We start from the raw sequence: 27,385 nt of genomic DNA on the forward strand, positions 1-27,385 counted from the left end.
GCCTCACACCCAACCCTGTCTCAGGGTCTCTGGGGACTCAGGAAACCCTTCCCAGCCACTCCCAGCCTATCCTCCCCCGCCCTGCCTGAGGCTTCCCTCACTTGGAAAAGTTGGCCAGGTTCTGGATGACCTTGGCGATGAGGGTGAGGGTTCGTGAGGTCTGCTCATCTGGGTACTCCTGCATGAGCCCAAAGAGACTGGGCGACATAATGGCTGGGCAGAGGAAGCGCAGGAAGAGCGAGGCACTGATCAGCCTGTCAGCGATGTCCTCCCTACCCCGCTCTGCACAACGCAGCCTCCAAGACGCAAACACCTCCTTCAGCTCCCTCGGGAACACGCTGGGGGGAAGGGGTGGGGAGACAGAGAGAGAGAGAAAGAAAGAGAGAGACCGGGACTGAGCCCCAGAGACCCTCAGCTTCCAGGAAACATGCTGAGGGGGGTGGTAGGAGGTGAAGGTGTGGAAACAGGTGAGAGAGACAGGGAGGGCGGGACTGCAGGAGGAAGACGGGAGGCTGCTAGAAGAAGAGGGCTATGACAGAGGGGCCAGACAGATCAGGGGGAGAGAAATGGAGAGGGAGAGGTGAGGGGAGAGAGACACGCAGGAGAAAGACAGAGGGGTGTGTGAGAGAGGCAAGGAGAGGAGGAGAAGAAAAACAGACACCAGGGAGAGACAGAGATGGGAGAGAGATGGAGGGTCACTTGAGTTACAGGGAGCTCGGACCCCCCAACTCTTCTGGATTCCAGGGAAATGGGGATGGAGGTGCCCAGGCATGATCCCCAGTCCCTGGAATGGCTCAGATGTCACTCCCCCACTCTCTGTTCCACGTCAATGTCCCATTGACACCTTAAACTCTGACTCTGTAAAGTGGAGCTCACCATCGCCCCCACACCACCACGGGCTCCTCCTGACTTCCCTGGTTCTGTCAATGAGGCCGCAGGTCTCCCAAACTCGTGCATCATCCCAGACTCCCTGCAGACACACCCCCTCCTTTACAATCAGTTGACAACTCCAGCTGGTCCTTTTCTCAGAGGTCCTTGCAGCAGCCTCCTCTACTTTTCCTGCCGCCATCCTGATTTCAGAATCTGACTTCCGCGCATGTCCCATTACAGTAGCCCTCCCCACCGCCCCCAAACCTGGGCTTCATTCTCCCTGCTCAAGTCATCCCCTCCCCAACTCTACTTAGGGATTAATCTCTCAATCACAACACTTCTGGGCACCAGCAACATTCCTACCAATAAACTCCTTAACCTGTCCGTGGAGGCCTCGCAGATTCTAACTCCAATTCCTGTCTAGACACCATCTACCACTTTCCATTACGAGCCATGCGCTCCATTAAGCCTGTGCTAACTGCTGTCCCTGGGTTTCAACCTGCGTGTATGTTCCTGTCCCGCAGTCTTCTTCTGAAATGTCTTCATTGCCCACAACATCCATATAGCATGACCCGACTTCAAAGCCCAGGGGCACCTCATCCATGAAGCCTTCCATGACCTCAACCAAAGCTGTCTGCTCTGACCTTATATTGAATTGCGGGGAGAGGGGAAAAGGGAGGCCCATATACTTGCATACTTGGCGCATAACACATACTGCAGCTGTTCTATGGCTTTGTGTGTATGCAACTTGTCCCTATTCATTCCGGTGGAGGCCCTCTGAGGACACTGCTCAGGCCCCATCCCTGTCTGTCTGCTCCATAACACTCTGCCCATAGTTGGTACTCAGTCCTCTTTGAGGATGGACAGATGGATGAACAGATGAACACACGACTCCCCCAACCCAAGCCCCCCAACCCAGCGTTCCCAGTCTCACCAATGGGAGTTGACCACCTTGCACAGGGCCAACTCACAGCACATTCGCAGGTTGGCCTGGTGCTCTGCCAGACTGGACGCTGTGCACTTGATGGGGTCCACCTCACAGTTCTCCTCAGACTCGTACAAAGCACGGATGAACTCCCCTGGGGTGGGAGTACAACAAGGGGTGGTCATACTCTCCGAGGGCAGGGACAGGGGCCGCCTGGGTTGAGGGAATCTCGGAATCGGGTGGTTGGAGGCAGGAGTCAGTACCAAGCTGAGAAGGGGAGGACTTGGGGTCTGGAGTTGCGGGGTCTGGGGTTAGGGTGGACATCTGGTAGGTTTGGGAAGAAGATGACCTGAGGGTGGGCCATACCAATGGCATCTTTGAGGTATTTCTGACCAATCAGTCTCATGTACTCTTCTATGGCTTTAGTGGCGAGCGTGTTCTCGCGGAATATGAGGTGCTCACGTTCCATGAACCGGTCCACCTCCGACATGGCCATGTCTGAAAGGAAGTCCTGGGACCCAGGAAAATCCAAGGGTCAATCTCTGGACAACTCAAGCTCACGAAGGCAGAAGTGTCCTATCCTCACCAACTCTCCCAAGCGAGTGCCCTCCCAGGTGAACTTTTCCTGAGGCTACAGTGCTCACCTTGGCCTTGCCTGTACTCTGCAGGATATGCACCAGGGCACTGGCAACCTCCTCCTTGCCCTTGACATTCAGGGCAGGCTCCAACACCGCACACAGCATCCGATAATGGTTGGTGACATACTCTGCAAACTCCTTATACAGCTCCATGGGCAGGATACTCATCGTCTGGTAACGTGCTTTCAGTCGCACAGCTGGGCAGCCTCCTTTGCCCTTGCCCCCTGAACCACCCCCTGAGCCTCCTCCCCCACCTGAGCCCCCCATCCCCCCAGAGCCCCCACTTCCTGTTGGCAGGGTTACGGGGTACCACTGCTCTGTGAAGTGGCGCCCAGCCAGGGTAGCCACAGGCACAGTCACCAGGCCGACATAGCCCGCCTTGTCCTTCTTGCGCTTTTTGTCTGAGTCACGGTACAGATGCAGCCGCAGGGCACGGACAGCTGGCAGGTTGTTAAACTCGAAGTGTTCACCCCAGAAGACGGTGTCCCCTGAGGCTGACCGGGGCTTGGAGGTGGTCCGCGCATACAGCATGTCATCCAGGCAGAGCTCACAATAGTACCGCTTCTTGGGTGGCAGCTCCCGGGCCTCTATGATCCATAGCTTCAACACGTTGTCCACCCGGCGGCTGTTGTCCTGGCATGGTGGGGTGGGCACAGTGGATAAAGGTGACGGGGCAGAGAGGCAGACACCAAAAGAGGAGAGAGAGTGACAAAGTGAGAGATGCTCTATGAGACAGCAATCATAGGTAGAGGATGTATGTACTGGACTGACTAGTGACTCCCTCCTGCCCCCCACCAAATTCATGTCTGTTCAGAGCCTGTGAATGTGACCGTATTTGGAAATAAAGTCGTTGCAGATGCAATCATATTAAGGTGAGGTCACACGGGAGAAGAGTGGACCCTAAATCCAATCACTGCCCTTTACATGGAGAGGGAGATTTAGGGATCAGACACACAGAAGATGGCTATGTAGAGGTGGAAGTGAAACTAGACAGATGCAGCTACAGGTCAAGAAATGCCACAGATCGCTGGCCGTCACCAGAAGCTATGAAGAGGCAAGGAAAGACAAGAATTCTTCCTAGAGCTTCAGAAGCACCAAAGCCCTGCCAACACACCTTGATTTTGGACTTCTGCTGTCCTGAACTATGAGCAGATACACAGGGCTATCTAAGTGACCCAATTTGTGGTGATTTGTTACAGCAACCCTAGGAAACTAACACAGAAGGGCAGGTCACACCTCAGACATAGATTCAGTACTGGGAAAGATTTTAAATGCTAGAGTAAAACAACAAAAGTATCAAGGAGAGGACTGGGAAGTCCTTCAAAGACAATCAGAATTGAAATAAGAAAGAAAACTGCATAATATGGGATGGATGAGGCTAAATTATTAGTGTGAACAGAGCCTGGAGGACACAGTTGACCACAAGCTCATGTGAGTTTCAGGTGATGATGCAGGGTGCTGAAAGGAGGAGCCTGTCTGGACTCTGCATGGGTTAGTTAGATTGCATCTAGCATCTTGGATTAATTCTTTAGGAAGGACGTTAATAAAGAAGGGTTCCCCAGAGGGGGATCACCAAGACTGCGAGTTTAGTAGAAACTGGACTGCAGAGAATAGCTGACAAAACTGGGAACATTTCTCCTGGGAAGTAGAAGTCTTGGCAGGGAATAGACTCAGAGAATGTCTGAGCCATGAGGACCTTAGGGATCATCTAGTCCCAACTCCATCCCCACCAATTTCACAGAAGAAACCAAGGTTGGTTGAGAGCCATGACTACCTGACAACTGTGTTCTACAGAAACACTGTAAGCAGGGGCTGGGCCACCCCCTGTCAAGACAATCAGTGAAACTTTCCTGCAGCAGGGAAGATTGGCCAGGACTCCCAGCGCCCTATCAACGCTCTCTGATAGCCACGGTAGAGACAGATCATAAGGTAGAAAGGGAAAAGAAACTGGGGACTCAGAGAAATGTGGTCACCTCCTGCTCATTCAGGTCCCCTCCTCACCCAAACCTCCCCTCCTCTAGTTCATTGTCCTCCCTAGGTCCCTACAGTGTTTGCTTCGGCAGCACATATACCTGGTCCCTAGCTTCCCCTTAAACTTTGCCTTGCCCATACTGTGTCCCCTTTATTTCCAATACCTTGTTGGGTTTTACTGCTCGTTGTAGATTCTCGATCCATTTGTCCCTTTCCGCCGCAGAACGACAGGCAAAACATTTTGTTCCTGACGACGTTGTTACCTAGAGAGGGGTGTGGAGTTGAGATGAGGCTCTAGGACCGGAGGAAAGGAGGTGACTCTTAAGGACCGGAGACTCCACCATCACCCCTTCCATGCCAGTCCTCTAGCCTCCTTTCCACAAGGCCCAGAGGCTTCTGATTCCTTTAAATCCCCACCAGTGCCGCTTTCTACAGGTCCTTCTGCCCTTACCCTCCATCACCCCTGCCCACTAGACCTAGTACCTCAAAACAGAATTCTTGGCCCAGGATGGAGCTGTGCACAGGCTTGATAATGGAATCTTCATCCAAGTTGAGCTCCAAGGCCTCAGCCGCACTGCTAGGACTCAGCAAGGACTCGTGAGAGTGCGACTCTTTAAAACTCTGCATCAGCCGGGCCCTGGCAGATAGAAGGTTCAGAAGGGATCAGGGCCCTCCACTCTTCTTACACACCCAGGGCTCTGCATCATCAACCTGGCTCTAGGGTGGAAACTTGGGGGAAGAGTCTCCTGAACACCCCTAACACCCCTCCCAGCAAGAAACAGACACAAAGAAACCCAGGCTACCCTGGAAAAGGACATGAGGGATGTGAGAGACACCAGAACCCTGTAAGAAACACCCTCCTCCCCCACCCCAGTTCACATATGAGGGGTTGTCTGGAGTGGAAACACCTAGAAATATCTCAACCCTGAGATGGACCATGACAGTAAAAAAAAAAAAAACAACACAAGGTGGGCCTGGAATACTTCTAGGTGGGGCTTCTAGGTGGTTCCCCAAACCAGAACCTCAATAAAAGGAGGAGCACAGAGGTAAAAGAACCAAAAGTACAAAGAAGGTGAGGTACTTCCCTGGGCCAGCCTTACAGCTAGTGCCTAAAACACACTTAATGACTGAAAGGAGGAGTGAAGTGAGAGGAAAAGTTTTAGCAGAATCACAAAAGAGTGAGTAAAAATCATAAGAAATAAGAGAAAGCTGTGGGCAGGAAAGACTGAGAATGAAGGCCGGAGACTAAAAATGGGGCCTGGGGAAGACGAGGGATGGGGAGGTAAAGCTGTGGGGGGGAGGATGAGGAGGGACAACCGGCGAGAGGGCCGAGGCCCAGGGCAGAGAGAGGGTGAGGGAATACGGGCCGGGCCGTGCTGGAGAGCCCGGAGCGAGGGGCTGAGGATAATGGAGGACGGGGCACAGGGCAGGAGGAACGAGGTGGTGAGCCAGAGGCATGGAGGTGGCTAGGGGATGAAGAGTAGCGAGCAGTAGGAAAGCGGGAGGGGGAGCTCGGGTGTGGGAGCCTCCATGAAGCTATTTATAGCAGCCCCGTCATTCGGGCTCCGTTGCCGTCAGCGCGACGCTCCCCCGGCCCCCCGCCCCCGCGGCCAGGAATACCAGGCCCTCACCCCCCGCTGGCCCCAAATCCAGCTCCGGCGACAGGGGAGGGGGGCAGGGGAAGGTGTGACTCACCTAGCCCAACCTCCCTACCTGCCCAATCCTGGGGGCGGCCAGACATGGGGGGGGAAAGGAAGGAACGGGAATCGACCAGGGAAGTGATTGGGGGAGGGGGGAACCCTGAGAAGGACCCCAAGAACAGACAACAGATCAGAGATCTTCAAACCCGCCCTGGCCTCGGAGACCCTCTGGCCCTCTCTGAATGTTTCTTCCTCATGCTTCAGTCCATGGATTAACCCTACAGCCTCCCCTCCCCTTTCTGTCAGCCTGACTACCTGTGCCAGCCTCCCCTTTCTCTTTCCTGCTCTATGCTGTGACCTCCTTCATCCAGCAGTACCTGCCGGCCCCTGCCAACCTGCTGCCTTTCAAGCTGCCCCTCTACCTGCATCACACTGTGCCTCTCCCGGCAACCTACCACCCCTTCCCCAAATTCTTTTAAATCTTCCTCCCAGGCTTCATCACTCCTTCTCTAGTCTTCTGTCCAGCTCCTTTAATACTGAGCTGGAGCCCATCCTGATGCCAGCCTGAAGAGTCCCTCCTTGGCTTCACCTTTGTTCCTTTCCTGCCTCTGCTGTCCTCCCCCTGCTTCCTCTTCTCAGTATGGTCCCCAGCCCCACACATCCCTCAACCAACCAGAGGCCTTCAACCTCTGCATTCAGATAATGCCCAAACCTCCCCATCTCACCCCAGAGCCCCCTATATCTCAAGCAACTCACCCTGCCCTCCCCCCACCCCCCAGCCCCTGTACCGGTCATGGTCAGCACTTCGGAAGCGAGGCAGGATCTGGCGAAAGCTACTGGTCCGGTCAAGTTTGGGTTGTGACTTTGTGCGTTTGATGGAGCTTTTTAGCCTCCGGCTCAGGAAGCCTTGCTGGGGGGGGGGGGAGAGGGGTGGGTTGGGGCAAGGTTAATTCTACCTACTCACCCCTCAGGGGTAGAGTCCCTGAAGAAAGGTGAGGTGGGGGAAAGGGAAGTCTCCAGAGGCGAGGAAAGGGGATAGGAGCCCCGCTACCAGTTTGTCTTCCTGTGCTCCCACGGGTGCGAGTGCACACACAAACACACACACCAGCTTGGAGAAGGTGGGAGGGCTGGTCTGAGAAGCAGGGGGGCAGAGCCAAGAAGGGGGAAACCAAAGAGGTGGGGAGACATACACACACTCTCACACACACTCTCACACTCTTTCTCTCTCAATTGCTCCCCCTCCTGCCCCCTTTCTCAGAATCCTGGGACTCCAGCTGGGGCTAGAGGGGAGGGGACCCAGCTGAGCCACATCTGGCAGGCGCCTGCCTTCACTCACTCACCGAGGGCCGGAAGGGCGCAGCGGGGGCGGCCTCCATGCTGTACTGCTTCCCCCCTGGGACGCTCTTCCTCCTCGAGCGACCCAAGTGGTATTCTGGAGGGGAGGAAAGGGCCACAAGGGAAGTTGGGAAGGGGTCGCTGTTAGACCAGGTGTCCACCCTTGGCCCCAGCACAGCTGCCCACCTCCCTCTGCCCCTCAGCTCCAGCCTCACCTACCCCCCGGAAAGCAGCAGGAAGAGCAGCGGCGGCTGAGAGGCTGGCGGTGGGAAGGAGGGGGCAAGGAACCTGAGCCGGAGCCCCCCGAGGGGGACGGGGTAGGTGGCCTTAGGCCCATGACTGAGGCTGGCAGTCAGCAAAGGCGCATGGCTGAGACGGTCAGTGAAACCCCCGTAATAAAGGACGCCAAAGAGCCTAGGAAGTTGGGCCCTCGATGCCCATCCCCCCAGGAAGGAGCTAGGCAAGCTGGGGGAGGGGAGTTGGGTTAAAGGTCATTGCCCGAAGGCCAGCTCTCCTCTCTCCTCAGCTGGGCACATCTTCCACCAGCTTCCCCCCTCCTAGAACCTGTCTGTCTGTCTGGAGGGCCCAGGCTGCCTCCCATGACCCCCTCCCTGGGTTGGAGGGGGAAGTTTGGAAGGACCAGTGAGGAGTGACTAGGAAAGAATCCTGGGGACAGACATTCAAGGAAGGGACAGATGGGGGGAGGGGAGATAAAGGACCCGGCTCCACGTGCACTGCAGTGGCTGGAACTCAGAGGGAGGGGGGGACAAGAGAAGAATGCAGGGGAGTGGGCAGGGAGTGGGGAGGATGGGCAGTGGAGGTTGGGGGAACTCCCAAGTGAGGGCAGGGAGAGGAGGAGGAGGGGAGGTGAATGCGGATGAAGCTGGGACTGCCAAGAGCCTAGAGTGGTGGCAGCTCTGAGGAAGGAAGCTGAGGCTCTGCTGCCAGGGAATTTAGAGGGGCCGAGGGGCTAGAGGAGAATGAAAGTGGGGGGATGCCAAGCTCCGGTTCCAGCTCCAGAATGGCTGCCCAGGCCTGGGCTCCCCCCTCAGCACCACAGTCACCACTGCAGCCAATGGGGGGGCAGGTGCTGCATCAGGGGCGGGGCTACCATCTCCATGGCAACAAGAAGCTACAGGCTGGAGGGGGGGTGGACCGGAAGAGCTGCCTGTTAACCCTCTCAGTTCCTGAACAAGGAACAGCTCCATTTTTTACTGTCTGCTTCCAGAATTGCAAACTGCCAGCAAATTGCCCTACAATCAACCCCCAGCTTCTCTTTACCTCTAAAACCTAGGTATTAAGAGTTCTGCACGCAAAAATGTGGATCCCCTGACATATATGACACAGGATTCCTTGCCAGTCCCTAAGGAACATGATGTGTAGAGCACAGAAACACACAGTGAGCTGTTGGGGGGCGGGGGGGTGCATTTATATGAGAACCACAATACAAAAATAAATTGGGGTCAAGGTGCTTATGAGACATACAGACAACTGTGAGCACAGGGGTGCAATGGATCCACATTCTGAGAACCTGAGAGCCCCAAACCTCATGGGGTACATGCTTAGGCACATGTGAACACTGCAACAGAGGAGTACATACTTGGACCCAGACACCCACATAAGAGCTGTCTTGGGAAATCACACGGGCAGCACACTACAGAAATGGACATTTAACCCTGAAACACACACATGGCCCCCACACAGGGGCAGCCAGGTGAACCTCTAAGACACATACTTGAATAGAACACAATCCCCACCACATCCAAGAATCCCCAGATTCCAAAAGAACAAGCATCTTTCATTCACATGAAAAGTCCAACCACATCCACTTTTCTCAGGACAACCGCTTTCCCCCCAGCCCTTCCCTGATGCCAACACAGGCTCCATGACCATTACCAGCATAAAGAAAATTCGGGAGCAAATGTGCTCATTATTTTTCTGTTACACACTCAACAATGCATCTGAAGGCTCAGAATAGCATTCTCCTACTCTCTGCATTTCTCAGGTATGGCTGCTTCACTCTCATTCCAAGGATCCTGGCTTAGTCACTATCATCACATGCAAGTTCTTCTAATAAAGACAAAGTCTAACTTTAAATCCACCAAAATTTTGCTTTGGAACTAAAAAATTAACAGAAGGAGTACAAATTTGCTAATTGCTTCACTTGCTTCTTGGCAGTAGTATAATCTTACACATATTACCAGGAACTAAGATCCATGAACTCACACATAAGTCACAGGTACACAGAGGCCACATACACAGACGCTTGCAGAGACTGCCGCAAGGGAAAGAAAAGCAGAAACACATAAGAAAAGGGGGCAGAGTGACAGAAACACAGGACATCCTGTTATTAGTGCTGCATGCAGTGACATGCACAGAAAACAGCACACACCCGTGTGTACACACAGAGCAAACCTGATAAGCATACACTGTGATCCTGAGTCTCCTTGTCCCATCCCTGCACGATGTATACACGCATGCACACACATAACAGCCACCTACACAGACCCGTAACACAGGCATTGTGCACACACCCACACATGTACACACCCTGTGTACACACACAACCGCACTCACACACGCACACACACACACACAGAGCAAGGGTTGACTACCGCCTCTCCAACCTCTCTAATCATGCCATCACCCACAGAATCTCCCCCCTCCCCACGAACCCCCCAAATCCCTAACCTTCCCTTTGGGCTTTCTTCCTTGTCACACCCAGCTGGCATTCTCAAGGGGAGCAGGGGAGGGAGGCTGCCAGAGCAGGATGAGGGACAGAGTGGCACAGAAAGCAGAGAAATGGGGGGCAAAACTATGCTGGGGACAGGAACCTCTAATGACAGTCCCTGAAGTGACAGACCTCACGTGAGCCAGTCTCCACGCCTGAGTGGCCTTCCTACAGCGCCTGCAGCCTACACCAACCGGGTGCCCTCTTCCACCTTGCCCCTTTCTTCTCTCAGAGATCTCTTTACCCAAAGGCCCAACTCCACTCTCTCCCCCTCCCCCCCCTGCTCCTAAGCCCCTTCCTCCCCATCTAAGCTCCCTCAGCCTCTCTTTTCTAAATCTGGCTGAACTATTTCCCACATTTGATTCTCCAGCTAGCCTTCCTTTCTCTCTGGCTCTCTTCCCTCCCTCCAAGTCTCTCTCATTCCTCCTCTCCCCCTTTCTCCTTACTTTTCCTCTTTATCCCACTCTTTCCCTTTTCAGCTTCTCTGGCTCCAGTCCCTGACCAAGCAGGGGGTCACAGCTGCTTAGCTCAAAGGTATTCGATGACATGATAGGATTCCAAGGAACACTCTCACACACATTTACTCTCTGCCCCCACTTGCACACCACCCACATCCAGACACACCCTGGACACCCATGCTGGGACTGACACAGATACCCAGGCCAACGATGGAACACACATGCAAAGACACACACCTGCCACCAGGGACACAAAATCCTGCTCGCGCTGCCACACATCCCCACACACAGGACAGGCCGGGAGGTGAGCCCCAGACAGGGACATGCATGCTCAAGGGTCAGAGGTGACATGTCTCAGTAGCGGCACGGACTGGCCCACAGCTGATCCCGAGCCCCCCAGGCAGGACCGGGAAGAGACAGGAGGAGACAGGACAGGCTTGCACGCGGCTGGCTGCACATGTGTGCATGAGGAACTGTGTCCCATGTGCACATGGCACTGACACACAGGGGACCGGAGCACGGACAGGGGCACACACGAGGACACACCGGCTGCCGCCTCCACGGAGGGGCGGCAAGACCACCCCGCGCCGGCCGCCCCCGCGCGCTCGCCCCGCGGCCCGTGCCCGACCCCCACCCTCCGACCTCCGACGCCCCCCTCCGGTTACCATAACTCCCCCCACTCGGAAGATGCAGCGAGAACATGCGGAGGGAGCAGCTGCCGCCGCCGCCGCGGCCTCCCCACCCCCCGCGCCCCCGCACACGCGCGCCCCCGCCCCACGCGCGCCCCACGCGCGCCCCGCCCGCCGGCCCCGCCCTTACCTCGCGCCGCCCCCTGGGGTCGGGGGTGTCCCCGGTGGGGGAGGGGCTCCCCCCGCGCGGGGGAGGGGCGGGTGCGGCGGGAGAGGGGGCGGCGCGGCCCGGCTCGCGCGCCCGGCGCGGTGGGGGTGGGGGCGGCGGCGGGGCCCGGGACGGCCGGGACGGCCGCGCGGTGACGGCCGCGGGAACGGCTCCCTCCGCCGCCGCTCCCGCCGCTGCCGCCGTTGCCCGGGCCCCGCCGCCGTTGCTAGGCGACCGCTGCTGCCGTGGCCGCCTCTGTCACGAGCCCCGTCGCCCGGAGACAGCGAGAGAGACGGGGGAGGGGGGCGAAGGGACCCCCAAAAGCCACCGGGCCTCCTACCATCCCCTCCGGAGCAGGACCCCCACCACCAGAAGCCGCGGCGGCAGCGAGGGGCGGCGGCTCCACCCAGCAGAGGAGGAGCCGGAACGCCAGTGCCCCTCCGAGGTCCGGCGACCTCTCCTGGGCTCCGGCGGCCACGGCCTCGGCACGCGCCTTCGCGGCCCCGGCCCCCAGGCCCCGGGGACCCTCGCGACCCCTGCGCATCCTCCCTGCTCTCTACGCATTCCGTGCGCCCCCTGAGAGCCCCAAACGTCGCCGGCTATCAACTTTCACCTCCTGCACGACACCCTCCCCCATATATACATACATATAGAGAGACCTACATATGTGCGCGCACACACGCTCCTGGACTCAACCCCTAGCGGCCCCAACACAGGCTCCACATACCAGCCCCAAGTGCACACACATGGGTACCCCCACCCAAAACACAGGCGATCCGTGCCGGAGCCCCTGCACCCTGAGTCCTTGGGCTAAGGGGAAAGACGGTGACTATGAGAGCAGATCCAGCCAACCGCAGGACATTGGACAGCCATGCTCCGTGAGTATGTGACCATTCTGGCCTGGACACACAGGCGTGCACATGTGTACACGTGTACACGCAAACGTTTCCAGACACGGACACGACACACACAGATGTGACAGACATCACACACTTTGTACACGCCACACCACCAACTGGTTTTGCCTCACACAGATGTGCTCCCACCACAGCACCCGCCACCCACCCAGGGTCTCAGAGCTGGCCCCCAAGGGCGGGGACGCTTGGGCCTCTCAAGAGGCTGAAAGGAACCACTGGATGTTAGGACCCCTAAGGGGAGAGGGCGCTGATGGAAGGGGTGTCACCAGGGGTCGGGGGGCCTAATGGAAGGTCTGGATCACTGGCCCTGGAGGGGGGATGCAGTGGTAGGGGGCAGTGACAAGGGGGTTTCCGGGGGCTGAGGGCATCTCGCTGCACCTTGGCTGCAGATCTCTGTTCTCTGCCTTCATCTCCCCTCACCGTTCCCATGGAAACCTTTTAAGCGAACTTCTCAGGAAGACAAAAATCTTTTTTTAAATGACTAAAGAGGGGGGTGGAGGGGGGGCAGAAAGAGGGAGGGAGGGGAAGAGACAGATGGAGAGAGGGAGAGAGTTGGAGAGACAAACTGAGCAGATAGCTTTACAGACAGACAGAAAGAGATGGGGGTCTGATGGAGTTCCACCGGGAGCAGAGGGAAAGACAGGAATCAAGAGGAGGAGATAAAAGAAATAGGGGAGGAAAAAGAAAGGGGGTGATACAATCGCAGAAAATAGAAGCAGTCCATGAGAAGGAAAAAGGGGGGACAAGAAAAGAGGGACTTCCACAGTCCAGAAGGTCTGGAAGAAGAATCCAGAGCGCGGGGGTGGGGCAGAGGTCTGGGGGGAGGACAGAAACTGGGTCATTAACGCCAAAATCCCAGACCCATGCCCGGGAGGGGCAGGGACAGGAACACTCGGACAGGAAGCGAAAGATCTAAGGAGACTATTTTTTGCAAGCGCCAGGAAAGCAGTCAAACTTCGCTGCTGGAGAGGAAAAAGGGAGCGCGAGCGAGCAAGGACCCAACTGGGCTTCTCACCCACAGCGCCTCGCCCCGCGGCACACCCCAGAGGAGGGCGCCTTCTCCTCCCCGGCTCCCGCTCCCGGGGTGCGAGACCTGGTGTCCGCCTCCTCCCACCCCCTGACAGCTCCCTCGGCTCCCCGGCTCCCCGCCGCCCCTGCAGCCCGGTCCCCCTTCGGCCCTCTCCCCGCGACTGTCCGGGGCTCGAGAACCTGCTCGGCCGCCGTACCATGCTCGCCGTGGGGCCGCCCCTCCACCGGCACGGAGACCGTGCGTCTCAGCAGTTTGTTGCGGCTGGACTCGCTCCTCCGGTCCCGGATCAGAAGGGGGTGTATCTAGGGGATGCGGGGGTGTGTCAGACCTCACTGGCCCGGGCCGGCCCTCCTCGTCCCCTCCCCCACCGAGGGAGGGGGCGCCTCCCTTTCCGCCGGGCCGCCCGCCGTAGGCCCCGGCCCCTCCACTCCCTGCCCGCGTCGCTGGGCGAGTCGAAGCCTCCTTCCCTCTCTCCCCCCGGCCCCTCTTCCTGGCTCCCTCCAAGCCACCCTCCCCTTTCCCCCTCCCTCGCTTTTGAAACCCCGTCCAGAGCACGCCCCCCCAAGCCCCACTCAGCTCTTCCCCAACCCCTCGGGGCTTGGCTACTCCCTGAATCCACTTTCCCCTTGACCTTCACTTCCTCCATTCTCCCTGCTTTCCTCCCAACCTCCCACCTCCCTCACCCCCTTCCCTCCCTCCGTGCCTGTCACGGGGGTAGCAGAAGCTGCATTTATAATCAGGATCCACAGCTTGTCTCCCTCCCACGGCCCGGCTTGCGGCCAGCCTGGGACCCAACCTCCCCACCTCCCCGAGGGCCTGGTCACCTCCCCCCACCTTTCATCCCCTTCCCGCGCCCCTCCCCCACTCAACCTATCCCTTCCCTGTAGCCCTGACCCCTCTCCAAGCCTCACCCCCAATTACCCCTTTACCTCCTTCCCCATCCCCACCTCTACTGGGGCCCCAACCCCCTCCACCAGTCCCTACCCCAGAGTTCCACTGCCCATCCAATGCAAACTCCCTGTGGCACCGCACACTGCTCAGTTCCCCAACTCCATCCATCTCCCCCCAACTCTTCAGGATCCCTGCGCCCACCTCTGGCTACTACTGATGCCCCTCAGCTTGCTGGCCACGGGTCCCCTGGACCTCTCCTCACCATTGTCCTCCTGTTCCTCACAACAGTGCCCACTCCTGTTGGTTTCCCCCAGTTCATCCTACAGAACCCAAATCCTAGGGCAAGGCTAGTAATCACTAGTGAATCACTCAAAAGCCCCCCAGTGCCTAAAACGTAAGACTCCCAAACCACTTCTCCCTTTAAAGTTACCGTGGCCTCTGCTGGCCACCTCGACTTTACTCTGTGGCTTGGAAGTTCTCTCCACACACTCACTTGTCCCCCAGAAACCCTGGTTCCTGGTGACACTCACTTGGTCGCTAGAAGCCCTGGTTAGTCCCAACTCCAATTCCAGCCCTGCCTCACCACACCCTCCCCAACAGCTTTTGGGGGAACATCATCCCTCATCAGCTACCCTATTACTCTGTAAATGCAGTCTCCAAAGCCACCCCCACTCCCTGAATCACACCTCTGGGCATGCATCCACCCCTCACATTTGAATCCCGTTTCCTCTGATGGAACCTCCTCTGCTGACCCACACTTCTGGCTCTAATCTTTCACATGCCCACCACCACTTTCTTTCTCGGTCCCAGTCTCCTCCCGCCTCCTCCTTTAACCACACCCCTACCGTTACCTCATCCCCAGCCATCTCCTCTCTTACAGTCCTTCCTTATGTCCAACCAATCCTGGGTGAAAAGTCTTCTCAGTTCTCTCTAAACCCAGGCACTGCTCATTCACGCCAAGGCCCACTGACCTCTTATTTCTCCCAGTTACCTCCAGCACCCCCCCTTCCCCTTACCCCCTCCCCAAGTTACCCAAAGAGCCCACTCTCCCTTACTAGTTCTCAGAGTCTGTCAGTTTGCCCTCCCTGCACTCTGGGAAGAAGGCCTGGGAGTGATGAGTCTTGCTCAGTGGGGGAAGAGAGGGGTCCTGAGGATCATTTTGGAGGTGATCCCCCAAAGTGATCCCCATTTTTTCACCCTTCTCCAAGCCCTTTAGTTTTGCTTTCCCATTCTAACCTATCCCACAACATAATCAGGTGAAAGGAGACACTCCCAAATCTTCAGAACCACATTGCCCCCCAAACTCTACATGGCTTCAGAGATCCCCCCAGCAGAGGCGAGCATGCCCCTTTTATCACATCCCAACCGGAGTATCAGTGGCCACCTTCTTCCCATTGCTTACAAGAGTTTCTCTCGTCTCTGCCTTCTCTGTCTCTCACCCCTTCACTGAGGATTCTCTCCATCTATCTTCCTACATTCTCCCACGCGACCCAGAGGTCTTTTCCCCAGCTTCTCTTTTCCCCTGCTCACCTCATCCTCATCCAGCATGAGAAGCTGGTTCCCCGAGATGATGCAGAACCGAGGGTTCCAACCAGGACGATCATATGGGGAATGAACGTATTGGGTTCGGTGCATAGGGGGTCCCCGTACATCTGGGGGACAGAGACACACAGAAACAGTAAGGGAAACTCTATGCAGTTGGGAGGCCTAAAATGACAAAAGAGTCCATAAAAGTGGGAGGAGACTCTACCCGCCTTGAGGAACTCACAGATGAGGCTGAAGCACCTGGTAAAAGGAACAAAGGATAAGCCTCTATATCTGGGGGGGGGGGGGGGGGGGTGATCACATCACAGGGGCTCTGCAGACTTGGGGGAATAAATACAGAGGGGGTGGCTCAGGGAGGGGAATTATAGCATAACAGAAAGTGTACAAGTTTGGGGGCAGAAAAAGATGAAGGTGCTCTCCATCCACTTCAGAAAAATTAAGAGGTGGAGGGTATGGCACCATTGGCAGAAGAAAAACACACAGAGGGAGGGCATCCAAATAACTGCAGAAAACAAGGTCTTGGAAGGTGGCAGCACCCATCTGCAAGAGTAGCAGGGAAGCTACAAGACTGTGAGGAAGAAGGATGGGGCTGGGGCAGGAACATTTGGGTCATGAGATGCTGTGAGCCAAACATCTGGAGTAAAGGAAACGAGGGAGCTTACCTGTTCACAGAACCAGAGACAGGAGAGGGCCTCCCCTCCTGCCTCTTCTCCACCCCCCACCCCCTCCTCCCCTAGCCCAACCCTGCTCATCCTCTAAGGAAAGTTCTAGTTCTTCTGGTGGTAGGGGGAGGATGGATCCTGTCAGCATCTGGCTGTGGAGGAGCCAGGGAGTGAGGAGGTAGGGAATATGCCCTTGTTTGAATGAATAGTGACAGAACTGATTGCTTCCCCCACTCCATGCCCAGAGAGCAAAGATTCTATGCTGCCCCCCTCCCCACCTATTCTCCATGGACAGGATGGACACCAACGCCATAGGTTAGGAACCTCACCAGGCACAGTGGGGAGCCTGACAAGGAAAGAAGGGAGGGAAGAATGAAAGATCCAGGTTCGTGACATAGAGGGGGGGCCTCCAAAGACTCAACCTGGGGGTTGGGACAAAACTTCCAGAAGAGGAAGTAGACTAAGGGTCACCCATGCTCAGAGACATCTCCCAGGGTCTCTCTTCCCCAACCTGGCTATTCTTCTTTTGCCCCCATCCCTGCAAACTGTCCCTCCTTTAATACTGATGTCACACTCCATCACAGGAATGCAGGGGACAAGCCCTTTGGAAGAAAAGTCAAATTGACAACAATGATAAAAATTCGGCTCAACGTATCAGAGTGAGAGAGTGTGTAGAGGAAGACAAACCAAAATCTGTCATCTTTCCAGAATAATTAAACATAGCTATATGCAGGGCAAGTGCCATGTCTTCGAGTTTCATTGCAACTGAATGCCCCACAGAGGCTAAAAAATCTAGTCCCTTTCTGTCTATAAGCAGGTCCTTCAACTTAGCCAACCTGCAGGCTGGAGTCAGAAATGAACACCCAGAATTTAGTTAACTAGACACTCAGCACTTTGAAACTCTCACTATCTCAATGCCATAACCAGTACCCTCTTGATAGGAGATCACCAGTATCTAGGCTCTGAGGCTGCAGACACTGCAGGCAACATGTCCACCACTCGGACTCTGAGCAACCCCAGAGGAGAAATTTATCAATACACATGTTCATTATGGGAGAGGCTGGTTTAAACTGCAGCCACAGGGAGGCAGATTAGACTTGGAGAAGTAGGTACCTTCCTTCTGGGAGCAGGGAAGGACACAGGGAACTTAACTTAGAAGCAACTCTGGACACACACATACACACATATTGTCTAGACTTAAATAAGGACGATTCTAGGAGGCAGATGCAAGAGACAGAGGAACACAGCTGAGAAAGGAGATTTACTAGGATGAGAAATCCCACAGGGATCAGATGAGGACCTGGTAAAGGCCCAGTTTCAGCCATCAACAACTGTGTCTGTGCACCCCAGATGTCCAACACTCCAGGAAGCAGAGGAAACAGAGAAATGGAAGGGGTGATAAGAGTTGGATTATTAAGGGAACATGGGTAGGACAGACTAGTAACAAGATATGGGGAACGTTGTGGAGAATAGAGGGTGGGCCAGGGGACAAATAACAGGGATGGATCTAAGAGAAAAGGAAGCAGAAATGATAAGTTCCTGGACATGGGGCAGAGGAAATGAGGTGGACTTAACAGGGGAATCAGAACAGGGGATCAAGAAGGAGGGGGTGGAAGAGTGGTAGAGATACAGGGGAGCTTCCAGTTAGAAGAGAAGGAGGGAGAGAGAATGGACCCCAGAGAGGGGACGGATATAGGGGAAGGACAGAGGGGGACTCATATAAGGAACGGACACCATATGGGGGGAAAGATATAGGTGATGGACACCAGAGGAGGGAGGGGTAATGGAAATAAGGATTGGAGGTGGGGGAGGGGGTAAAAGTGATGAAGTGAAAGAAGCAGATAAGATCCCAGGCGCGCATATTTCACTGGTCAAGGGCCTTAATGAGGGTTAGAGTCTGGGGCAGGGTTCTAACCTGCCCCTCCATTCCCATCACTCAATCTTACTTGTATTGCCCACCTCCCCCCTACCCCTCAACAAACATAGATATTTTGGCCCTCCCCCTGCCCTGGTCTCTCCTCCCCCAACCCATTCCCTCACTCTCCTCTCTTCCCTCCATCTGGACCCTCCGTCCCCCCCCACTGCCTCCCTCTCTCTCCATCTGGCCCCTTCTTCTCTCCCTCCATCTTCCTCTCTTTTTCAACCCCCTACCACTCTGAGCCCCCCCCCCCCGTATTCTAACCCCCGTCTTCTTGGCTTCTCTTCTCACCCCTATGGTTTCATTCTCCCCCTTGTAGCCCCTTTCCTAAGACACAGTCTTTCTATTTCCTGTATATTTTCCTCATCTCTCTCTCTCAGCTCCCACCTCCAAATTATTTCTGCATCTCTTCCCCCACCCTGTCCTTCTACCTTCCCACCCTCCCTGGCGATCTCTTTCCCTCCCTTCAGCATCTTCCTACCAGCCCACCGTCAAGGACCCTTTCCTGGCCCCCCGACCCCCATCTATCACTATCCTCTGGCCTCTCATCCCTCCTTTCCTATAGCTCCCATCCCTGCCTTCCCGGTCCGCCTCTCTCCCTCCATTTCAGCTGCTCCCTCCCTGGCCCCAGCTCTGCCCCCCACCCCGCCCCCGCCCCTCCCCCTCATGCCCCCCCATCTGGCCCTCCCCCTCCCCTCACCACCGTACCTCTGAAGGGGGCATAGGACATCGCGGGGATGCTCCCCCGATGGATGGAGGCGCGAGACCTGCTCATCAGGCCTGGGGGGAGGGGGCGGGGGGACGGGGGAGAAAGAGAAGAAAGAGGGGGAGAGAGAGGGGGAGAAGGAGGAGGAGGTGGAGGAGGAGGAGGAGGAGGAGAGAGGAGGAGAGAGGAGCTGAGAGGAGCAGAGAGGAGGAGAGAGGAGGAGGAGGAGGAGAATAGGAGCCAACGGCAGCAGCGGCAGCCGGGAGAGAGAGAGAGGGGGGCGGGGGAGCGAGCGAGAGAGGAGAGAGCCGGAGGAGGAGGAGAGAGAGACACTGCAGCCCCCACCCCTACTCGGTGAGCATCACAGAGAAGGAGACCCCTGACTCAAACACAGCCGAGAGAAAGAGCGCAGTTGTGCAGATGCAGCCCACCGGCCCAGAGACTGAGACCCCAGACCCACAGAGGAAGACACGTCCCCCTCCCCCGGAGGAGGGGGGGTAATCTCAGGCACAAACCCAAAATTTAGAGGAAAAAACGCCCCAGTGTCAGAAATACCCCAAGTCCTCCCCAGAGGTCAAAGGTGAAAATCTGAGCTTCCAGGCTCAAGAAGGTTCTCCATCACCACAGAAATCTGAGACACAAGATTCAGGTGGTGATTCCAGGGACCAAGACTTGAGACCTAGACCCAAAGAAAAAGATGAGACCCAGACTCAGAAAGAACCCAGATTTGGAATTCGGTCTTCGAGAACTCAAACGCAGAGAGGAATCTTAGAGACCCCAGATTTAGATCTCAGAGAAAAGAAATTGCAGATCCAGAGACAGAGAAACTCCATACTTGGGGGGAGGGAGAGAAAGAAGACTGAGCCCAAGGATGGAAAATTCAGAGGACCCCCCCACAAAACTCAAGAGGTTGACAGACCTCGGAGAGGGACCCAGAACCCCTCCCCAAAGTAAAAAGGAAAGTCAGTCCTGAGAAAGATTCCAATGTAAATACTGAGAGACCCCACAGAGATCTATCTCAGAGACAAACTCCCAAACCAAAGACAGAGGTCTCCCAGGAGTCCCCAGCCCCAGACAGGTAGGTATGAGAGAACTCACATCAGCCTGTAAAAGCCCAGTCACACCCACCCAGCAGACCAGGGACCCCAGACCTTGGAGGAAGGGGGAATACTGGGTAGGGGGTGCACAAGAGCCTTCTTCGCTGCTGCCTTGTCCCACCTCTATCTCCTCTCATTGGCCCCTCTCTCCATTTTTTGGGTCAGAGGATGTGCTTGGGCCCTAGGGAAGTAATGTAGGGCAGGTCCTGGCTCCTAGGGGGATGGGTTAAGGGAAGGAGACCCAAGACTGAGGGGTAGTAGACCTGTCCTGGAGAATGAAACAGGAAGGGATAAATGACAAACTGCCATCACTACTTCCCGGATTTCTCGCCATATCCCCAACCACAAGCCCTCATTTCTCCTTTCCCCGGATTCACCGGTCTGTTTCCAGCTCAGGAGCTTAAAGAAATCTGAGGCGCCCTCAGACCCATTTTCATCACCCTCTATGCCATTGACAGGGCGCATCTTCCATGACCAGCCATCATCTTGCCATGGCCGTGCTTGCCCAGTCACCTCCCCCTACCCAGGGACAACTGGCTTCTCAGCTATCTTGGTTCATTCCCAAATCCAGCAAACATGGGTGCTAACCAAAATGGCAGGGGGCGCTCTCTTCACTCCCTGAGGTTTAATCTCCTCTGACCCTCCCACTCTTTAGGGCCTCGAGAACAGAACCTGTCAACAGGCACATTTTGGGGCTTAAGGATGATGCCCAACTCCACAACCTGACGCATCGACTCGGCGGGGTCTCCAGCCCCCCTTCCCTAGCGCCAGCTCTCGCTCGTCACGTGGCGTGCGGGACAGGCCGGCGATTGGCTGCTTCGCGTCGCTCATTGAGCTACAGCCGCCCGGGGAGGACCCGGCCCCCTCACGTGACAGTGGAAAGCCGCAGCGCCTCTCAAGTCTGCAATGGGCCGTTTCCGGTTTACACGGCAGTGGGCGTGCCATTTCCAGGCACGTCTGCAGAGCCGTTTGTTGATTGGTCCAACTCCCCCCTCGCTCCTCCTCACCAGGAGGCGGGGCAAGCGGAGCCACGTGAGGGCCACGATTGGCTGGCTCTGGGGTGGTCGGGTTTCGGCCGTCACGTGGTGCGCGCTGGTTTCTTATCACGTGGTTGCCGCCCAGGTAAGAAGAGGCCGTTCTGCCTGGGTGTGGGTTTCTTTCTCCGCCTCACTTGTGGCGCTTGGTATTCAGCCCTCCTCTACCTGCGCAGGCTGCATGACAGGGGGACGGGCTCCCGTAGTCCTGCTCAGCGGAGGGGTGAGTGACCGGCCCCGCCCCTTCCGGTCCTCAAAGGCCCGACCGCTACCCGTACCCCAATTCTCAGAGGTTGGGCCCCCGAAGAGCGAGTGAAAATCATGCCTTTGCCTTAAATTTTCAAGTTTCTCTCAGAGCTTCAAGGACCTTTTCCTTGAGGATGCCGAAGAGGGAGGGCAGAACCTGAGTGTCCAAGCGAAGCCTTCCCGGGGTGCAAGTTTCCTGGGGTGTTTGTGGGAAACACCGATTTCACCTCTTGCTCTCAGGCCGCTCTGTTCTTGTCGCTTCTTTGGATGCCGGCGCTGCTGCCTGTGACCTCCCGCCTTCTATTGCTACCCCGAGCCCTGCTGTCCATGGCCTCAGGAAGCCCTCCGCCCCAGCCCTCACCGGCCTCGGGCTCCGGCTATGTTCCTGGCTCGGTGTCTGCAGCCTTTGTCACCTGCCCCAATGAGAAGGTCGCTAAGGAGATTGCCAGGTGGGGACCTCGGTGTGGCGCGAGGATGAGCGTGGAGAGTTGGGGGCGGAGCTGTTGCTTCCTGCCAGCCTGAGTCTGGGCCTCCAGTGCAAAAATCCGGGTCATGGAGCGCTCTGAATGGGCTGTCTCTTCACCTCCAGGGCTGTGGTGGAGAAGCGGCTGGCAGCCTGTGTCAACCTCATTCCTCAGATAACATCCATGTGAGTCATAGGAGTTGGGGGGTTCACCTCACACTAGGGGCTGACTGGCAGCCTTTTTCCTTGGGGAAACACACTCTCCTAACCTTTACAGCTATGAGTGGAAAGGAAAGATTGAGGAAGACAGTGAGGTGCTGATGGTGAGAAACATTCCCCAACCCCAGAAAACCTCAGTTCCCTGACCCTTGTCCCTCGTCCCTCATCGGTGATCCTAAAATCAACCCCACCTAGTAGTTAGCCATGTTTCTTTGTCCCTTAGATGATTAAGACCCAGAGTTCCTTGGTTCCCGCGTTGACAGATTTTGTTCGGTAAGAACTTGTAGATGGGTGAGGGTACCTATTGTGGAGGTGGGACTTGCTGGGCAGTCTGAGGGCGTGGCCTTCTTTGGGTCAATCTTTGGGTGCTCCCCCCATCCTTTCCACAGTTCTGTGCACCCTTACGAGGTGGCCGAGGTGATCGCATTGCCCGTGGAGCAGGGGAACTCCCCGTACCTGCATTGGGTGCGCCAGGTTACAGAGTCAGTTTCTGACTCCAACACAGTCCTGCCATGATGAGCCCTGCGTCTGCCGTGTCCATGCCCCCCGACTTCCAGGTGATGGCCCCTAATAAATGTTATCTTTGGTTCTCTCTCCTTTTGCCTTTTTCATTGCACGTCTGTGAATTGGTGGGGAAGATGAGACTGCTTCCAGTCCCTGTGTCTTCATCTTTCAGAATGAACTCAGAGCTACTAAATTTATTTATGTATCTTTATTTCAATCATAGAGTCTGGGATCCTTTATCATTCCCCCCCCCCTCAGTCTCTGTCCCCAGGGGTTAAATAATCTTAAAAAATATTTAAAAAGCTGTAACAAAATAACATCAAAAGAAATGGGAAAAGGGATGGGGGAGGGGTCAGGAATCATGAAGGGAGTAGAGAAGAGAGTCTCTTCCCCAACTCCCCATCTGGATTCCAGCCTGGACAGTAGGGAGAATTACTCCCTATCTCGCCAGGTACATCCCAGCTGTAGGTGAGGTCAGAGGTCAGGGTATTGAAAGTGCCGGTGTGTGTGAATGGAGAGATGGGCAGGGGCAGGCTCTTCAGAAGATGCCCCCACCTCCCCACTCAACCAGGTACTGCACAGAGCCATCAGGCCGTACTCTCCGAGCAAGGACCCGGACGGGGTCCCCTCGGGACAGGTAGCCAACCCCACCTCGGACTCCCCCAGTTCCAGGAGACAAACTACGGCATAGGGGGGAAGGGGGTGCTGAACGTCTAGGAAGACTTGGGGAGGGGGCTGGGACTGAGGAAGATGAGGCAGTCATCGAGTGAGGGGCACTTTTAGGGATGTCTGTGGGGAAACCAATGTGAAGTTCCAGGGGTGACCTAGGGAGAGAAGACAACTGTGAGTCCAGATGCAAAAAAGGACTGACAGGCAATGGAGGCCACGTGTGGATCAGAGGAAGCAAGAAATGGTTTAAGAACAGAGGCAAGGGGGGCATTACAGGTAAAAGGGCAGAATCTCACCTATCTGGGGGTTCACCATCCCCAGAGGTCCCTGCGGTGCTGGCAGAGGGGTGGAAGGAAGCAAACATCCGGATGGGACTGCTGAGGTTGAAGAAGGGAAAGTCAGGACCTGAAGCAGGAAACAAGACCCTCTCCTCCTGAGAAGGGCAGAGCTCAAATGCTACCTCTAAGGAACAGCCATCCCCGGAATACTGGGGACCAGACATTGGTTCTAGAAGTTTCTAGAATAAGAATTGTGTAGCCAAAGGGTGAGAATTCTGAGTGATAAAGTCCAGAGGCTGGAAACAATTGCAGGTTCCAAGGGAGCCTATCTGGTTGGAGGGTGGAGGAGTACTGACCTGGGCAGGCAGCGGGCATCTGTGGGCCGGAAGTTGTAGCCGCTGCTGCCCTGGTAACTCTGGTTAGGGCTGGAGGGTGGTGGAGACACTGAGGCCTAGAAAGAGGAGCAAAAGACTGAGAGAGAATTCTTGACTCCTTCCCCCACCACCTTTTGCCCCATGGGGATCCCCCTGCTCCTGTACCTGCAGTGCCCTCTGCAGACGAGCCCGCTCCCTCTGGTCCTGGGGCTCGGGCTGATTGCGCACTGCTGAGGGTGGCCCCAGCTCCTCCATTTTCCCCTTCTGTCTCCTCCTCAGGGGCTCTGATTCCGGCCTCCGGCGCTTCCCCAGGGGACGTGAGACCCCTCCCCCAGGGCCCTGCCCTGAAGGGAAGCTGTAAGAGGCCTCCTTATCCCCCCAGCCCCCTCCCTGATGCCCCCAAAGACCTCCCCATCTCCATTAAGTTTACCCCAGATTATTGCCCTGAGAATTTCCCCATCCCTCCTGGACCAGTGACCTGGTGGGGACTCCGTCTCCAGTAGGGGACTCCACAGGGGGCGGTATCCGAGCATGAAGACCAAACAAGCATTTCCTCTTCTTGATCTCCCTCCCCGAAATGAAACTGGAATGAGAGAAGTGACACAGGATCAGTGCTGCGGAGAGACCCCCTCTCATGCCATCACTCAAACTTGCAGAGATTATCTTCCCTGGGGTTCCAGCCCTTCCCAGGCTTCACACCCACGTCTCCATCTCTTTGGGGGCCTCCGTTCAACTCACCGGTCTTTGTGGCCATTGAGAGCAGAGAGGAGCTTGGAAGAACGTTCTCCCTTGGGAGTGTCTGAGAGCTGGGGGAAGGGAGGAAGGACAATGCAATCTAGGAAGCAGCGAGGCCTCCCATCTCCTTTGCTTCACATCTTCCTATTCCACACTAACCCCCAAAGCTCCACTACCCCTTACCTCCCCAAGAAGCAAACTGTCCCAATTCTCAGCGGTGAAGGGGAGTATCTCACGGTCAAAATCAAAGTATTTTTTCTTGCAGCAAACACTGAGGTGATAGAGGACAAGATGGGCCACATCCACCCTGTGGAAACATAGAGTTGTCAGTCTGGGAAGCATTACAAAAGCCAGGAGAGTCCCTGGGTGAGAGGCTGGGGTGCGTCGGGTACGGAGTGTTGGGAGAGGAGATACACTGGGGTCATGCCTGACCCAGCTCACCAGCGCAGCTGCAGCCTCCTGACCTTCTCAGGGCCTCCCCGACACACACAGCATTCAAACTCATAGAACCTGGACATGGGCAAGAGAAAGAGAACACACCTCATGCACGAAAACCACCCCACACCGTGGAGGACTCAAACAAGAATGGGGCGACAGGTGAGGACGGCTTCAGAGACTGGCAAGAGAGTGGGTCAGAGACAGATGGGCGAAAGGGAACTGAGAGTGTGCAGCAGAGCAAACTGGCCCCCTGGGCTCCCAGAGAGGCTCCCCTGGACTCACCTGTCCCCGTAAAGGAGGGGCTTGCTCAGACACTGGGTGCAGGCTTCATGGAACCACTGCAGGCAGCTCTGACACTGCAGCATTTTCAGGTTCCACCTGAGTGTAAACACAGGACTAGTGGCCTCGGGACACTCCTCCCCTTAACTGCCCATACCCAGCTCCTTACCTCCTCCCATCCCTGCAGCACTCCCCTCACCCTGTTCTTCCTCCTGCATTCCCTGGGAAAACCCCTGCCACATCACTCATTCCTTACCCCCAGCCCTTCACTACTCACTCCCCAGGGCCACCACAGTAACAGTAGCTCTGCTGCCGGTTGCTCAGATGTCCAGCATCCCAGTCCAGCCCCTTTAGTCCATAGGGCAGAGAGAGCTTCATGCTCAGCATGGCCCGGGCATAGGGGCCCTTCTTCAGCGCACCCCCCCTCTGCAGAGAGAACAAGCAGGAGCCTTAGAGGGGAGCAGAGAAGGGTTTGGAAGAGGCTATAGGGGAGAGCTTCCCACAGGAGGGCGCCTGTACCTTGGTGGCGATGGCAAAGACACACTGGCGGCAGACCCAGGATGTGCCCTCTCCCTCTCCGGGGGCTGGGGCCCTTGGAACGTGGCAGTCCTGGTGATAAGCTGAATAATGATAATATAGGTAGACCGCTTACACGCTGCACACCCCCATGCGCACTAGGTGTTGGGATAGAAGAGTTGTATCCACCGCACAGTTCTTGACCATGGCCTTGCTGGGGTGGGTGTATGACTTTCTTACACATGCAAGAACTGAGACTCTCAGAGGTTTTGGAATTGGCCCCTGGTTAGAAAGGATGTACCTGAACCACCTTCTGCCTGCAATACACACACGTCCCCATCCCATGGTTGCCTTTCCCTGTGCTGGAAGCGGTGAAGTTACTGGCCAGAGCAGCAGCAGGGGGGACTCGGGCCAGAACAGATGGCATAAGGACTAGTGCTGAGGGGAAGGGCCAGAGGCAGCCTGGATCATTTAGGCGTCCTGCCCCTCTCACCGTGGCGACACTTCTCACAGCTGACCAGCCGGTTCCCAGGGACCACAGTCTCAGAGCGGCAGACACAACAGAGGAGTTCCTCCCCGGGGAGGGCGGCTGTGAAGGAACACAGGGTCATGGGGCCTGTTCTTAAGCTCTTTTCTCTCCCCCAAGTCAGACTTCTGTTTTCCATGGGATGCATACTCAGGCCTCTAGGGTCCTTCTTACCAGGGCTGATATCTTTCCATAGAACCAGAAACTGGGAATCATCCTCAAACTGGACCAGACACACCTCCCGCGCACTGTCCACCTAGAATGGGAGAGCAGAGAGGATGAAATGGGAACCAGAACAAAGGGGATGGGAGAAAGGTGACAGGTCAGAGGTCAAAGGTCTTACCTTCTTGATAGTCCCCAAATATAGCAGCCCATCCGTCCATCTGGCCAGCACATCTTGACCTTCCCAAAGTCGAGGCCTGGTGCCTGAGGTGGGAGTAGGGGAAGCTGGGTCCCAAAATGAAGGGGCACCAGAGCGGCTCAGCCGGGGGGGCTGTGCCATTGCATCCTGGGGGGGGCCTAGACAGAAATGGGGTGAAAGAATAACGTTATGAATGCTGAGAAACTATCCCAAAAGAATAACGTTATGAATGCTGAGAAACTATCCCAATTTTCTTTGCCTATTTTTCTGCCAAGGACTCAAGCAGCTGCACCCCCAGTTCTCCAAATCCCTGAGACACCTGGAAAGGAAACCACTCAGAACCCCTTAAAGAGGTTCTGAACTCCAGCTCTTCCAACTCTGCAGACTTGCTCTCCTCTTCTGTACATCCCCCAACCCCCCAATCTAGTTCTCAAGGTTCCAGAGCTCTCCTGGGATATTATATCCTGGCCTTGAGGTTTTAGCAAAAATGATGATTGCAGAAGCACAGGTTAACACTCAGTTTCTACTGTCACCTTCTGCTGTTTAGAGGTGTCATAATTGGCGTGTTCTGT

The 27,385-nt window shown here is 56.0% G+C and overlaps 3 protein-coding genes across 9 annotated transcripts in view; 1 reads left to right on the forward strand and 2 right to left on the reverse strand.

Annotated features, from left to right (window-relative positions):
* The window catches only part of SYNGAP1 (synaptic Ras GTPase activating protein 1), a gene marked incomplete at both ends in the record, with an annotated part of 29,435 nt that extends 10,292 nt beyond the window's left edge, over positions 1-19,143 (reverse strand). For 4 of the 5 annotated variants that reach the window (XM_084228444.1, XM_084228443.1, XM_084228445.1 and 1 more), the window contains 11 exons: positions 102-338; positions 1,805-1,949; positions 2,162-2,306; positions 2,440-3,066; positions 4,569-4,667; positions 4,888-5,041; positions 6,833-6,954; positions 7,385-7,476; positions 13,549-13,654; positions 15,774-15,895; positions 19,077-19,143. In XM_084228444.1, the coding sequence (XP_084084570.1) occupies positions 102-338; positions 1,805-1,949; positions 2,162-2,306; positions 2,440-3,066; positions 4,569-4,667; positions 4,888-5,041; positions 6,833-6,954; positions 7,385-7,476; positions 13,549-13,654; positions 15,774-15,895; positions 19,077-19,143 (1,916 nt within the window). Of the gene's footprint in view, positions 1-101; positions 339-1,804; positions 1,950-2,161; positions 2,307-2,439; positions 3,067-4,568; positions 4,668-4,887; positions 5,042-6,832; positions 6,955-7,384; positions 7,477-11,233; positions 11,271-13,548; positions 13,655-15,773; positions 15,896-19,076 lie in introns of those variants that run through there. The other variant, XM_084228447.1, reaches the window with a different exon arrangement.
* Positions 19,144-21,386: 2,243 nt separating this feature from the next.
* On the forward strand, positions 21,387-22,723 carry CUTA (cutA divalent cation tolerance homolog; the record flags this gene model as incomplete). The annotated part of the gene is given in 7 exon segments (XM_084229015.1): positions 21,387-21,428; positions 21,692-21,900; positions 22,041-22,100; positions 22,192-22,270; positions 22,336-22,353; positions 22,357-22,406; positions 22,523-22,723. Coding segments are annotated over 7 exon segments (585 nt in total). The 3' UTR covers positions 22,650-22,723.
* Positions 22,724-23,175: 452 nt separating this feature from the next.
* Positions 23,176-26,963, reverse strand: PHF1 (PHD finger protein 1; the record flags this gene model as incomplete). Of its 3 annotated transcripts, none has more annotated exons than XM_084228631.1 (14): positions 23,176-23,461; positions 23,603-23,683; positions 23,941-24,035; positions 24,124-24,313; positions 24,437-24,541; positions 24,697-24,764; positions 24,877-25,000; positions 25,135-25,203; positions 25,414-25,509; positions 25,688-25,836; positions 25,930-26,030; positions 26,420-26,515; positions 26,627-26,708; positions 26,796-26,963. In XM_084228631.1, 14 exons carry the CDS (start codon positions 26,952-26,954, stop codon positions 23,176-23,178), a joined length of 1,701 nt encoding a protein of 566 aa, XP_084084757.1. The 3 variants fall into 3 exon arrangements, with proteins under 3 accessions (XP_084084757.1, XP_084084755.1, XP_084084756.1); XM_084228629.1 differs by having other exon boundaries at positions 23,603-23,680; positions 26,796-26,954; XM_084228630.1 differs by lacking the exon at positions 23,941-24,035 and having other exon boundaries at positions 23,327-23,461; positions 24,124-24,302; positions 26,796-26,954.
* Between the last annotated feature and the right edge of the window lie 422 nt (positions 26,964-27,385).

Source organism: Talpa europaea (genome assembly GCF_964194135.1).
Source record: "Talpa europaea genome assembly, chromosome: 2".
NCBI lineage: Eukaryota > Metazoa > Chordata > Mammalia > Eulipotyphla > Talpidae > Talpa > Talpa europaea.